At 49.6% G+C, this 13,705-nt stretch overlaps 7 protein-coding genes across 7 annotated transcripts; 3 read left to right on the top strand and 4 right to left on the bottom strand.

Annotated features, from left to right (window-relative positions):
• Positions 1-137: 137 nt before the first annotated feature.
• BO94DRAFT_530898 (M3 family metallopeptidase) lies at positions 138-2,684 on the bottom strand. The gene is made up of 5 exons (XM_025610777.1): positions 1,375-2,684; positions 1,195-1,318; positions 849-1,149; positions 600-800; positions 138-550 (listed from the first exon to the last, which is right to left on the bottom strand). Exons 1-5 carry the CDS (start codon positions 2,638-2,640, stop codon positions 343-345), a joined length of 2,100 nt encoding a protein of 699 aa, XP_025471771.1. The 5' UTR covers positions 2,641-2,684; the 3' UTR covers positions 138-342.
• A 357-nt stretch (positions 2,685-3,041) lies between these two features.
• On the top strand, positions 3,042-5,168 carry BO94DRAFT_216000 (uncharacterized protein). Its single transcript, XM_025606193.1, has 4 exons — positions 3,042-3,250; positions 3,357-4,149; positions 4,233-4,541; positions 4,622-5,168. The coding sequence occupies exons 2-4, from the start codon at positions 3,387-3,389 to the stop codon at positions 5,047-5,049; spliced, it is 1,500 nt and encodes a 499-aa protein (XP_025471770.1). The 5' UTR covers positions 3,042-3,250; positions 3,357-3,386; the 3' UTR covers positions 5,050-5,168.
• Positions 5,071-6,494, bottom strand: BO94DRAFT_530897 (NAD(P)-binding protein). Its single transcript, XM_025610776.1, has 3 exons — positions 5,850-6,494; positions 5,441-5,803; positions 5,071-5,388 (listed from the first exon to the last, which is right to left on the bottom strand). Exons 1-3 carry the CDS (start codon positions 6,438-6,440, stop codon positions 5,311-5,313), a joined length of 1,032 nt encoding a protein of 343 aa, XP_025471769.1. The 5' UTR covers positions 6,441-6,494; the 3' UTR covers positions 5,071-5,310.
• A 1,237-nt stretch (positions 6,495-7,731) lies between these two features.
• Positions 7,732-9,600, bottom strand: ugd2 (putative UDP-glucose dehydrogenase Ugd1; the record flags this gene model as incomplete). Its single annotated transcript, XM_025609639.1, has 5 exons — positions 9,274-9,600; positions 9,086-9,221; positions 8,908-9,022; positions 8,722-8,859; positions 7,732-8,676 (listed from the first exon to the last, which is right to left on the bottom strand). Exons 1-5 carry the CDS (start codon positions 9,485-9,487, stop codon positions 7,732-7,734), a joined length of 1,548 nt encoding a protein of 515 aa, XP_025471768.1. The 5' UTR covers positions 9,488-9,600.
• Positions 9,390-10,063, top strand: BO94DRAFT_215907 (uncharacterized protein). The gene is made up of 2 exons (XM_025606192.1): positions 9,390-9,865; positions 9,921-10,063. The coding sequence occupies exons 1-2, from the start codon at positions 9,554-9,556 to the stop codon at positions 9,978-9,980; spliced, it is 372 nt and encodes a 123-aa protein (XP_025471767.1). The 5' UTR covers positions 9,390-9,553; the 3' UTR covers positions 9,981-10,063.
• On the bottom strand, positions 10,064-10,512 carry BO94DRAFT_215891 (uncharacterized protein). Its single transcript, XM_025606191.1, has one exon. It carries the CDS (start codon positions 10,389-10,391, stop codon positions 10,146-10,148), a length of 246 nt encoding a protein of 81 aa, XP_025471766.1. The 5' UTR covers positions 10,392-10,512; the 3' UTR covers positions 10,064-10,145.
• Positions 10,513-11,440: 928 nt separating this feature from the next.
• BO94DRAFT_530890 (uncharacterized protein) lies at positions 11,441-12,506 on the top strand. Its single transcript, XM_025610775.1, has 2 exons — positions 11,441-11,636; positions 11,698-12,506. Exons 1-2 carry the CDS (start codon positions 11,478-11,480, stop codon positions 12,385-12,387), a joined length of 849 nt encoding a protein of 282 aa, XP_025471765.1. The 5' UTR covers positions 11,441-11,477; the 3' UTR covers positions 12,388-12,506.
• Positions 12,507-13,705: the final 1,199 nt, after the last annotated feature.

Here is a 13,705-nt window from a genome sequence, read left to right as displayed (position 1 = left end):
GATCTGCGGGCCATTTCACCGACCGTTGGGACACTAACCTTTTGCGATCTGGGAGGGGATTAAAGTCTCCAATCAGGGAAGTTTTATTAGGACTGGCTGATCCACATGGTGGGTGATCCTTTGGATTGATTAGGTAGTGCTTGCGAGGTTAACTACTAGTAGTAGTTAGTACTGGATGACGTGAGCTGAGTCAGCGGTTTGATACCAAGCTTAGCAAAAGGGTGGGATATACTGATGTGAATGGTTTAGGGAGGTTTACAGGTGAGATGTTGTTATGGGTTAGATGTTTGGTGATCTAGGAAGATTATCTTGATGTGTGGGAGATCATATCCAAAAGACGCACTAATGCTGGCTCTCTGCTCGTTCCAAAGCTGCCACCAGGGCGCCCATATTCGGAGGACAGCCCAAGAAATTCTCCAGCATCTGGAGTAAGTCCTGCTGGCTGCCGCCGTATTGCAGAATCTCGCGACGGTATTTCTCCCACTTGTCTTTTTGGAACGGATCGGCAGCGAATACGGAAATAAAGACATCCTGGGCCATTGCGGTGCAGCTTTGCTATGTTAGCAGAGGCATGAATTGCACAACGTGAAGAAACATACCACAAATAGGCATAGTAACACACGTCGTAGCCTGCCGTCAGATGACTGAACGTGCCAAAGGCATATCCATCTCGGCAGTCGGAAAAGTCCATGCCTTCGATCTCTTCGCGGAGGTCATACCAGAGTTTCTGCACGTTTAGGTTGGCAATCTCTGCTTCCGTGTGGAGACTGTGTATTTCTAGGTCGAAAATGGAGATTGAACTATTGAGAGATATTAGCATGTCTTCGTGCACACCTAGGGAGACATACAGCTGGTACAGGTGATACAGGCCTCGGTTCAGGTAACGGTGCTTGATCAGGCGATCGACCAAGTCCTCTGGAATCTTATTTGGCGGATCGGGTGCGCCGGGATGTTGTTTGCGCCACTCAATCAAGTAATTCGGATCCAGGGTAGTGTAGTGGCCGCTGAGGCCCTGTAGAACCTCTTTCATCCAGCACCAGTTCTCGAGCATCATGCTCGGCATCTCTCCGAAATCAGGAGGGAGTCGGTAGCCATGAAAGCGGACATACTTTGTTTGTGCGAGGAGATCGTGGATTCCATGGCCCATTTCTGTGTGATGTTAGGGGGCTTTCCAGGTGGTGTAATCTGGCTTACCATGGAAGAGAGTCACGACTTGGTGGTGTTTGAGCAAGGCACAGCTTGAGGGGGTCGGAGTTGGGAAGGAACACATTAGACTGGTGGCCGGGTATTGCCGAGTGCCATCTGGCCGGAGGTATCCCTGACATCAATCTATCAGGTCGGGTTGAGCATGCGCATTAGGAGGGTGAGGCATACACATTGGAGATTCACGCTCTGGTTGCCACGATACTTGTTCTCCCTCCATAGCAAATCAAAGTAGAGATACCCAATGAACTGCTCACTTGGCGTACTCTCCCAGACCGAGAATACGCGGACAGACTCATGCCAAAGGCCCTCCTTCTCAGCTTTGACAGGATCGAACCGGAGGCCTAGTACCGACGCGAAGATTCCTAACATTCCTCTGGCGGTTTGTTCGAGGGGGAAGAACTGCGATAGCTGGAGTTGGTCAATAGCAGCCTCCTGTTCCACCAACCGCGCGTAGTACAATTTATCCCATGGCGGAAACCCCTGCTCCGGACGATCGGGATCATATCCCTTCTCTCGCAGGTCCTCCAGCCTCCGTCGCTGTAACACCGCAATCTCATCTTTACCCCGAGATCCCAGCGTTGTTTTGAGTTCCGTTAGAAACCCGCGCAGCCATTCCGAGTCCTTCACCATGCGTCGCTGCAACCGAAACTCCGTATGGGTGGAATAGTGCAATCGATGAGCCTGCCGTGCCCGTCGCTGGATGATATCTTCGAACAGAGGCTGGTTCTCCTTTAATTTCCGATTGTCAGCCAAGAACATCTTCTTGCGGGTCTCCAAATGACGGGCATGGGTCAAAACCGCGATCGTGCCTCCATTGGCAAAGGGCACGAATAGCCTGTCATCAATGTGACCCCCCTCTGACGTCCACTTCTCCAGCTCACTCGCAGGAAGCCCTTCCAGCTCGTCGCGGGTAAGCCAGACCCCTCCATTCTCCCTCGATAGATTTTCTTGGAACTTTCTCTCCACCTCCGCGATTCCTGTCCCCTCGCGCAAGAACTCCTCCACTTCCTCTCCACCCAACACCCCATGTCCCGCCATTCGATATTCTAATAACTCCCGCTCGAGCAAGTGCTGGGATTCCGCATCCAGTGCATCGAAATCCTCCTGCTTGTCACGGACGGCCTGCAGGAGGTGAAAGAAATCCGCGTCGGCGATCCACTCCGCACGCGCGTTGGAGTAGAGACCGAGGGCTGTGTGGACGGCATCCTGCGTGGCGCGCGACGGTGCGCCGTACTGCAACATGTCGATCATGGCCAGTTGTCCTTGGACGGCATTTTCCACCTCTGCCAGTGGGATGAGGGTGTTGGTGAAGGTGGCGGTTGTGGGAGTGATGGTTTGTAGGATGGATTTGCGCGTATTGGTGAGTTGGTTGATGATGTCCTGCATGAGAGGAAGGATTTGATCAGTGGAGGGAACGCTGGGGAGGAGAGACATGATGGATAATAGGAACTAGATTGGAATATTGCTTGAACATGGAGGAGGTGAAGAGGGAAGAAGGAGATAATAAAAGGGAAGAAAGATAATACTACTTACTAGTAGCCGTGCCGCTTGGGTCCCTCCGCCGTAAGATTGGATTCTGTTGATCCCATCCATGGCATAGACCCACCACTATTATCAGCGTGCTATGCACGTAGTCACAGGGCTAACATAGCCCAACAACAAATGCAGGGGCTAAAGGCCGTGGATTGGACAATTAGCATCAATTCCGTGCGGGGAGAGGGACGCATCCGAACGAATCCGTGGATCCCGTCGGGCCTCCGTCGGCCATCGGCGTACAACATATGCACCATCGGTGGTCAGATGATGGGAATGAATCTGATGTCATCCTTTCAGGAGCCTAGTTTCTTTACAGCTCTGGAAAGGGATATCGCTGAATTAAATACAAGGTATGTACTCGATATTGACATGCTACGCGGACATGTAGCTTCATCTGGTTCCTAGATCCTACGCGTATGCTTTGTTTATGAACCATAAGCAATGACAAAGAAAGTTCTGTCTCACCTTACTTGCAATCCTACCAGCCCGGAGGCTGCCTCTTTCAACGGTATGTTCCACAAATGTTTCGCAGACCTCCCTCTCTAGGAGACAACATAACCCTCCCCAACTCTTCGGTTGATCCTTATTTGAACCCGTCAATTATCTGAGGACAGACCACCTGCAGTTCACTACATGTCAGAACAATGGATCTTCTACCCTATGAAATCCTTTGCAAGATTGCCTCCTATCTAGCGTACAGCCAAGATCCAGAAAGAAAACCGTTTTATGCGTCCGGGCCTTGGGATTCCCCCAACCTTGCCTTATATTCTACTATTTCAAGGAAGTGGCAGGTAGTTGTGGAGCATATTATTTGGGAATGGGTCCTCCTCTTAAAAGCTGACTCCACGGCCAAGCTCGCCGAATACACGAGAGGGAGTCCCGCGCGGCATGCCAGAGTTGGATACATTCGACATATTCTCTGGGAGGTCCAAGTGAGCACGTCTCAGATTGAACAGACATTCCATGATCATTTCTGGGACCGGGCAAAAAAGCTTGTCGCTTGTCATACTCAGCAGTTCTGTATCTCCCTCCTCCCCTTATTCCAGGTTTTGCATTCCTGGGACAGACAAAATCCTGGCCTCGAGCTGATCCTTTCTGAATGTGAACCGGTTTCTTTACCCTTCTATGGCCGTGAAGCAGGTAATAATGTCAGCCTATACGATATGAAACATCTTTACGTTGCCGGACGGCACCCGATGATGTTTTATCTGACTGCGAAGAACCTCAAAAGGTTCCCTAAACCACGATGCATCACATCGCTTCAGATCTCTAAGATAACGCCACTTTTCATTTGGCCATCCGCAGTCCTCCAGATTGTGAATATCCTACCGAATGTGAATGATGTCTCATTCATCAACTTTGTCTGGGAAGACACTTTTCACAAAGCTCTATCCGATCTAAGAGAGGGTACTTTTTTGCCTGATTCGTTTCCCTCCAAATGTCGTTCTGTGCCTGTCAGTCTGGACTAACTCGCTTCTGCTGAAATGTAGATACCGCGAAGCATCTGGCTCAGGTACCGCGCTCTGTGGAAACATTTAGATATACCAGCTGCTTCAGCCAAAGGCACTGCTACAATCCCACTGGCAATTCAATCAACTGCCTAATGGGTTCCGATAAGCTGGATAATCACTCAATCGCACTGCGCAAATTTAGCACACAGCTACGAGAGCTCCGACTCCATAACGTCCGGATTAGCAGCGCCCTCTTTTGGCCATCAGGAGAAAACGATACCGATACTCCATACTGGCCAAAACTTGAAGTAATCAAAGTCCTTGATATACCTCCCCTCAACGCCGACGGTAAATTTTGCTGTTCTTTTGCCCTTCCGAGAAAATTGAGCACCTCTTTTCCATTCAATCATTGACTAATGCTTACATAGGAACTTGGATGATTCATAATGACCCATTGAAGGTTGTAGGATGCGCCGAACTCGCACGGCAGATGTGGGCCGCCTGGAGGAATCCATATTCTGCTGGTCGTTGGTACGGTCAGCGAGGGCTCATACAGAGTACCGAGGTGGACACGCTCTACCAGGCCATGGGTAAAGCGGCGCACCAGATGCCCCGTCTACGACTTTTGGAGTCCTCATTCTGTACGGAGTCCGATGTGTCCCGTGAATGCTTGAGATTTGAACGTGACGACCTGACGGGACATGGCCACCTGATCATTACCACGGAGTGGAAGTATCGTCTGGGAGAAGAAGTGATATCAGCATGGGGGTTGGAGGGAAAGAAGGCTGAGGAGTTTCGTCGCACTTGGAATGTCAGATACCCGTGGCACCCATGCCGGTCGGATAAGTGGGAATAATATTGCTTTGCACTGGACATTGAATAATTGATCGCTTGGTTGTCATAGTTGAAGAGATAAAATGTTCACCGTTTTACTTGACGTTTAACTCAATGCCTTCCCTAATTCCTTCTCCCGCCGTGTCTCCATTGAGATACCTCACTGGGTTCTTCAAACATCGGGCAACATCCAGTACCACCCCAAACCGACCACCAACTCTTAAAAAAGCTTATAGTAACATCATCCACGAATAGCATCATGAGTATCAACTACCCCACCCCATCATTTCCCCAAAACAGACGACCAATCCTCCTTCTTCATCCACTCCTCCAAACTCGTCATCGGACATTCAACCCCAGCCTATGCACACATCAGCAGCCACATCACTCCCCTCATAACCCACGACACTCACATTCTCTATATCCCTCGCCATCAACAACCCCTCATCACCACCATCATATCCCGGATCCGTCGAATAAGTAAACATATCCCCCACCTCCCGTCCAAACTCCCGATCAGGAGTCCTCTCCATCAACTCCTTTAAAGTAATCTGTCGATATCGGGCAGGAACCCCATTGACCTCCCCCCACAACCTCATATACTCCGACCAACTACACCTCGTCCCACACGCCATATAACTCTTCCCGGGGGGCATCTTCGCCACCGCATACACAAAATTCCCCATATCAGCCTGAACATCCAAATGAGGAACCACTGCATCCGGTGCCGTCGTGAACGTCATCTCATACCCAACTTTCCCTTCATCCGTGACGTTCTAAAACAAGTCAGCTGCAGAGCACACAAAGTTTTCGATAACCCACCTTCGCGAAATAAGCCCCCGGAACCAACCGATAACTCCCCACAAAATACCCCGTCTGCACACACGACATCTTCCCCGCCAACTCGGGATACTTCTCCCTCACATAATCCGGAAACACCTCCGCCTTAGCATCAAAATGATACACCTCGGTCAATCTCCCCCCACTACACCGTCCCGCATGACTCAACGTTGAAACAATAAACCCGTTCTCGTCGAGAGAATCAACGGTCGTTGCCGCCGCGTCGGCAATATTCTTCCCCTGTTGGAGTTCCACCTCGTATGCGTATCTCCGACATGAAATGCCCAATTCAATGGCCTTTTGGCGACCGTCCGGCCGGAAGAACGGTTCCCAGTAGTTGGTTACGCTGAAGATAAGGTTTGCGTCTTTGAATGCGGGGATGAGGGTTTGGGGGTCGTCGAGATCGGCGGGGATGAGCTCAATGCCTTGGGCGTAGAGGGCTTGGGCTGTCGGGGATGATGGGTTCCGGGTTATGCCGCGGATATGGTAGGTTGGGTCGCGAAGGAAGCGCTGCGCGATGGAGTGGCCTTGATTGCCAGTTATGCCGATTATGATGATGGTTTTTGTGGGCATGATGGTGGTTGTGGTGTTGGGTGGTGGATGTTGAGTTTGTGGTCAAGGTATGGGTGTGGGGAGATGGGGTGGTTGGATGGGGTACTTTGATTACCCCGCTTTGACGGGAAGAGGCATTGCTTTGCTTTAGTTTATTCCCATTATTGGCTTGAGATCTGATGTTCGTTTCGTTATTTCCCTTGTATAATATTTTGGTTGCTAACATTAACAGCTACCAGGTTGCACTCTTCAATATCTCATCTCTGGCTGAGTCTAACGCAAGTTCCTCATTGATTCTTGACCCAGGAGTAAGGGTGGTTAGTCTAAAGCATCTGTACTACCTTTGCTATAGGTGAATCGTATCGAAATCCATATATACATTACGTGGGATCCCGGATTTGCCATCCGGAGCCATCTCGGTTCTCTTCCTCCGCATCTGCGGAGCTTCAGCTTCGGTAGATGCAACGCTCACTTTTACTATTCACGAACTTCCCCTACATTCTTGGAAGTTTCAAAAGTCATGTCTATGATATTCTAAAAGCCTGAATATTCTATATGGCTATTGAATTGAACTCTCTTCATGGTTTCAGGGAGGTTCTTTCCGGTGATTGAAGAAGGCTTCACAAGGAAACTCTGCTGATTTCTAGTTTTATCATTTGCTTATAGGTGACGCATACCCAACACCTCCCTCCGAAACATTCTGGGATATTGATATCGGCTCAAAATACGGGTTGCCTATAATATCGTCACAGGGGTGGTAAGTCAGCTTCCCGATAGTCAGCTATGTGAGAAGCCAGTGACACCTTTCATTGAGCAGCAGGCCATAGACGTCATCTCGGGAAAATGCCTCGAGGCTTCCTCAACGGTTTTGCGGGTGCTTCCCCATGGAATCTCGGAACCACGGGCTTGTGCATATGTAAGCCATGGTTTTGTATCGCTCTTCCAGAGACACAAATGGCATTCGGTGGAACAAGGTACTCATAATCAGTTGACACGGTACGAGACATATTCGATGTTTGTAAGGGCGTCTTCACCTCACACGATACCAATCTATCCGGATTACAAGGCACGTACTCCCCTACTCTGACATTCGGCCACATTTTTGTTGAACAGCGAAAACAACGCTCAGTCATTATAACCTATATCAGCAACATCGCTATATCGCTTACCATAACGCTCACACTCAAGACTAACAAAATCACGCGATGCCCTTGATCACAAGAACACCTGTGGACCTCTCACATGCGCCGCCCGCCAAAGCCACAATAAACAAAAGAACATGGTCATAAAAAGTACAATAGCATAACGGTCATCACTGCGTTTCCGCCTGTCTCACACCCACTTGCAACATCTTGAATCCCCATTGCTGCATCTTGAACTGATCAAAGACGCCATAAGGATCCAAAAACACCTTCGGGCTCTGCATCTGACTTGCAATACCCTGCCATCGGACCTTTTCATGCCCGAATGTCTCCCAGTCCGTATGAAGAACAACAGCACTGCATCCCGCACATGCCGCCTCCACTGACTCAGCGACTGTAACAGTCTCGAGAGACGCATTGCTCACACGCAACGTATTCTCTAGCTGGTCTGCAGGAATAAATGGGTCATGGATGCTCACTTGCACCCCGTTGCTCGTCAGGTCTCGGATCAGACCCAGTGCCACGGAGTACTGGCTGTTGTTCTCCTTCGGGGTGAATCCCAAAATCGCAATCTTTTGCTCTGTGAGATCGCCGGATAACTGCGACAACACTCGCTTGGCAATGCGTCGATTGTGGGAATCGTTCATGCGAAGGACGGCTCGCCAGTACTCTGCAACTTGCTGCAATCCTAGCTCGCGAGCAAGATAGACCAGGCAGAGAACCTCAGTCTGCAGGTGTGAACTGCCAAAGCCAAAGCCGACTCGCTGCGGTAGTCCCAGGGTCTGGGTGATGTGGTTGATGTTGGCGTTGGTTGACTCGCAGATGGCACTTAGTGAGTGAAGACTGCTGATCTGCTGGGCGAGGAATGCGTTCGCGGCTATTTTACCGAGTTCGGAAGACCATGCATCCATGGTGATGATGCGCTCTTCGGGGATCCAAGGAATGTATAGCTGCTTAAGTGCTTTCAGGGCTTCAGGAGACATGTCTTCGGAGAAAATGTGGCCGATGATGACTCGCGGAGGGTAAAGAAGGTCGTGGAGGGCAGTGCCCGGGACAAGAAAGTCGGGGTTGGATAACACATCGAATGAGGCCGATGGGGACGCAGATTTGCGCAACTGCGTCTGTTAGTATGTATATTGCCCATATGGATGGCTGCTCACGATCTTTTTCATCCGTTGGACGACGCCACAAGGTGCTGTGCTCTTTTGGACAATAATCTTGTGGCCAGTTGATACTTGGGCAATTGCTCGGATGGCATACTCTAACTGTGACAGGTCCAGACGCTCTTTTTCATCAATCTGTCTCACTATTAGCGATTGATTGTCATTCTTGGATGTATGTCCCACCGTTATGGTCGACGATGTTTCTGCACAAAGGAAGATCAAGTCTGCTGCGACCACGCCCGCGTGGACACTTGTCGAGAATGTCAAGTTTGCCAATTTCCGTTTTCGGGGTTGGACGCTCTCAATCGACTGCTCTGTAACAGCTGCCGCATCCAAATCGAGTCCTGGCGCCTCTTCAAACAGCAGCTCGTCCAGCCCTGGCTCGAACACCGGGAGGCGATCAGAGTTCCAGGCCGCGATGAGAGCCGCATCGTTGTCAACCACGCAGAACTGGACATGAGGATTTTGAGAGGCGAGCACGGCTGCCGTCAATGCACCTGACCGACAATTAGTACTCCTCTTAAGTTCTTGCAGAAGACCCATCCTTACCCACATGTCCGGCCCCAATGATACAAGCATTTCGAACATTCTCAACTTTCTTTCGCGGTAGAGGCTGAAGCTCAGTCTCTTCCACACTATCAGAGTATGTGTGACCCTTGACGACCACCCGGGGCTCTGCGCCTTCGATGGCCTTGTGTTTACGTCGTGAAAAAAGCAAAGTTAGACTCGCCAGGACGAACAGCAGTGGAATGAATGGCATCATTACGGCGTACGTCCACAAAGGACCAACTGACCACCCTCCCCTTTGCACCGGCCGGGACTCTCGTTCATGAGAATTAAAGCAGAGGGGGACGCGTGTGGGAGTTGGGCGTGTCGTGGTCAAAGGGCGGTCTGGTCGCAACTAGCCACCTCATCCGAGCCATCATTGCCCCAAAAACATCCGACGGACTTGCGGTCGCGCCATTGGACATGGCTTTTGTCCATATACGTGGACGTGCTCGTGGCGCAACTTGAACCCACCCTGGCTAACGCTACTGGATCCCTGCCGCCGTTGATTGGCACAGCGGATCCGGATGATCGCTACCTCGACCCACCAATTGAAGAACCGTCTGAATTTAGAAGCCTCACTTTCTCTATTGAGGTCAGTGCTTTTGATACATTTTTTGAGTTCCACGATGGGCTCACAAATTATCCAGAGCAAAATAAATCAGCATCGACATTTCTCGGTCGGTGTTTCAGGAGTCCATTCCATCTGATGAAGTGTAAGCCACCTCCAAGATGGCGACGCTTGTGTAACATGTGTCCCAACATATTGGATGGTTATTTGCCCTGCCAGAACCCTGTGAATACCCGATGGTCCAAAATAGAATAGTGAAACAAACTGCCAATATGAGCCCAATCTCGGCGCAACATGGCCAGCCTTAATAATAAGGCTTGAATGTTGTCGTGAATTCCGCCATTGATGGAGTCGTCGGATCCGAGAGATGATCAGAATTTACATTCGTTATTGAGCTAGGGATCCTGCGATACCAGACGCCTGCACGATAATCCTTCTGGTGGGCGTGGTTCATCTGCAGATAAGCGATTGGCGAAATGGGCCTGGATGTGGATCCAGTGAACGTTTTCGCAGGAATATCGAGGTGCTCATCTCGCACCATGGGCGTCATCCCAAATTTCACACCTCGATCGCTCTAGTATGATCATTAACTCAATTGGCATTGTCACCATACCATGACTGCGAGGATAGTATCAATCAGGGGCCATCAAAGCCCTAAGCATCATTGCCCTACGGTCGCTTCAAGTCATCCCCAGGACAGGGCCTTTTATCTTCGGCGGCCCGTTTTCTATCAACACTGAGACGATTCCCAAAAACTGATGATGTGGGACATGGTTGCTATCTGGTCTGCTGCTAGCTTGGAAGGATCCCGTTTTGCGTTCCATTCAATGATTCGCACGGTCGTGGAAGCCAAGCATATGGTGATCCTAGCTTCAACTTCTTGCAGATATAGATGTCAGGCATAAAGACCGAGCGCCAGCCGTCTATCTTAGGAAACGGGTGGCTCACAGAAGTACAATGCATGCAAGGTCCACACTTATCCCGAAGCAGGCTAGTGCATTGAGCTTCACGGTGGCATTCAGGCAAAATGGATGCATCCCTGCTAAGCAATGGTCTTCTAGACCCACAAATTCTGTTCCCTTTATGCCCAATCAACATCGGGGAAGGCAGTTCTTATGCAGGTGTGCCTTGTCAAACATATGCAACCAGATGAAGCCTACATAACATCTGATGTGATCAACAGTTCATATGCGATAGATGGAAAGAATATCCTCTCCAGAAAAGACAGTTACCGTAACCGAGTCTTCATTTTCTTCAGAATATAGCTGAAGCTTGGCTGGTGAACATGGTACCGCTGCAAGATCAACATGCAGCTGGTCACATCCATTAGAACTCCTCTGCATCCTTGCAGGGCTACACTTTGTTATTCGCTCCGCATATGAATTCATTCCATCTAACGTGATAGCCATGTAACAGGGAAGATACTCTCTCTGCCATACTCCCGGAAGAGGTTATCCCGCTCCGACCCCGCCATGCAGTGGCGGCCAATCAGCTCCCGACGGGCCTGCGGCAGCGATCGGGGCCAGTTCTGGAAGCCGAGGCCGTAGATAAGACAAGCTCCTCGGCATCCACGATCCGCTCCGCCTCATTCCTCACACCCATGAAGTCACAGGCATACAGGAGCAAGCGAAGAAAGATGTCCAAGCTATCCCACAACCTCAAGGCGCTAATCAACGCCCCTGCAGCACGCCCCAACACCGTGCCTGCTCCGCGCAACATCCAGTCTGTGTACAAGAACATCCAGCAAAGCGCACAATCACAGAACCTCTCCCAACCATCATGGCTAGCTCTATCGGTGAGTCCATACCCAGCTAACATCATCAGACATCATATCTAACAATATCTCTGCTTTATAGACAGCAACCACAATGACCATGAACTCCCCCGAATCCCTCTCCGAACTCTTCCAACTAGCCAGCACCTCCCAATCCCCCAAAGAAAGCATCGCAACCGCCGAATTCATGCGCGAAGTCGGTCTCAAATGCATCAGCTTCAACGGCATCCCACGAACCATCAACTGTCTCAACGCCTTCAAAGCCAGTCTTCCTGAGTCCATCAGTTCTCAACTATCACAAACCCCAACCCGCACACCCACCCAAGACAACATCCACGAGATCTGCACCAGGGGCCAGAACCTCTGGGACTCGATCTACCGGCCCTTCGAGACAAAACTTTACAATAAGCTAGGGGACTCGCATCCCGACCTGCCAGTTCACATCCTAAACTTCAACTACGGTGCTCTGCTCTCGGACCCTGCGCGGAGCACCGGTGCGAATGTAGGCAGACTCGCGACGTCGATTGTGGCTGTGTCTTGTCTTCGTGCACAGACGGGTGTGGGTCCCCAGGTGACCTCACATGTGTTTGGATTGCGAAAGGCCGTGGAGGACGGCACGTGGGTGAATGATGTGGAGAGTGAGGAGGGAGCCAAGTGGTTGGCTAGTGATGAGGGTAACACTTGGATAATAAATAGTGTGGATGATATTGTGGAGTCTATTAGTGAGGGGATGGGCTCGAACTTTGCTCCTGCTAGGTCGGCGAAGATATAAGCTTCCGGCTTTTGTGTTTGTTTGGATATATCATGTTTTTGTATGATAACAGCCTATTGGCTTCTTAGTTTCCTATCTGCTGATAGATAGATATTTTGCTTCATTATATGATTTCTTATAACTACTTCCTCAACAGCTACTGTGTCAATACAGTCGCCTGGAAAGACGAGAGACATCAATTCCCTAAACCAAAACAGAAATAATGAGAAAAGTGAAAAAGCACAAGCATATACAAAACGAGTATATAGTATCTTACCACTAGAGAGATTATTCCAAGGGTCCATCTACATCCTTCATCTATATTATCTATTCTAGAGTACGAAATTTGTCTATCTAATAAAAGACTAGCCTTCTGGGCCTAGAGAATACATCGAGAGCTACCAAGTCCAGCAAGCAAAATGTCATTTGTCTACCAAACATTACAAAAAAAAAAACCTGAAAGCTTGTAGCTTAGTTACAGGAATTTGCTCTTCGACGCAAAACAAACCATACCCGTCTTCCTTTGTCCTATACGGAGATCTTGGATAATGTATGATACATGGGACCCAAAACAAACCCTCCCCTCCGCAAGCCAGACATACACCAACCCACCCACCCTCAAATCGACCAACATCGGATACATAAAACAATCTTCCTCTCCTAAGAACTCAACATTATACCCAAGACAAATTCTACCCCCACCCATCCATAAGACTAGTGAGAGTACTCACTCCCCCAAGCAATCCCCCTCAACCCTTTCCCTTCATCCTATACAACACAATCCGATACTCCGTTCCATCGGGATATCCTTCCAACGACTCCCTAAACTCCAGAAGGTTATGCAGGGGCCGAAGGTTGGGGGGTCTTCGAGTTGGATGTGTAGTGGGATAGAGGGGTTGAGATTGATGAAGGTTGCGACCGTTTTGGATTGTATTTCGAGGTGATGGTTAAGGTTACGTGGGGGTTTGGGAATTGGATGGTGGTTATGTGTTGTAGGATGGAGATGTGGTTATGGGGTAGATGGGGTTATTTATGTGGTGGGAAGTGAAGTGAAGTGAAGATAATGCATTCGACACTTTGGCATCTGGACTTGCAGTAAATCAGATTATTGGTATCATACATAGTAGATTTCATCGAAGCTTGTACTATGTCTTTCCTGTCCGATGATTACGATGAGATGGAGATGTTTATGGGTCTGGAGTAGAGACTGCCGGGATGAAGATTGGTCGATTGATTGATACGGCGTCAGATTGGCTAATCACATCAATGGTAGATTCTACTCCGGACCTACATGGAGGTGATATCACCGGGATCTCGCAGTATAAACGATATTAGTGGA

Source organism: Aspergillus sclerotioniger (assembly GCF_003184525.1).
Source record: "Aspergillus sclerotioniger CBS 115572 chromosome Unknown BO94scaffold_3, whole genome shotgun sequence".
Lineage (NCBI taxonomy): Eukaryota > Fungi > Ascomycota > Eurotiomycetes > Eurotiales > Aspergillaceae > Aspergillus > Aspergillus sclerotioniger.
The sequence above is the reverse complement of the archived record's forward strand: the minus strand, read 5'-3'. Positions and strand labels throughout refer to the sequence as shown.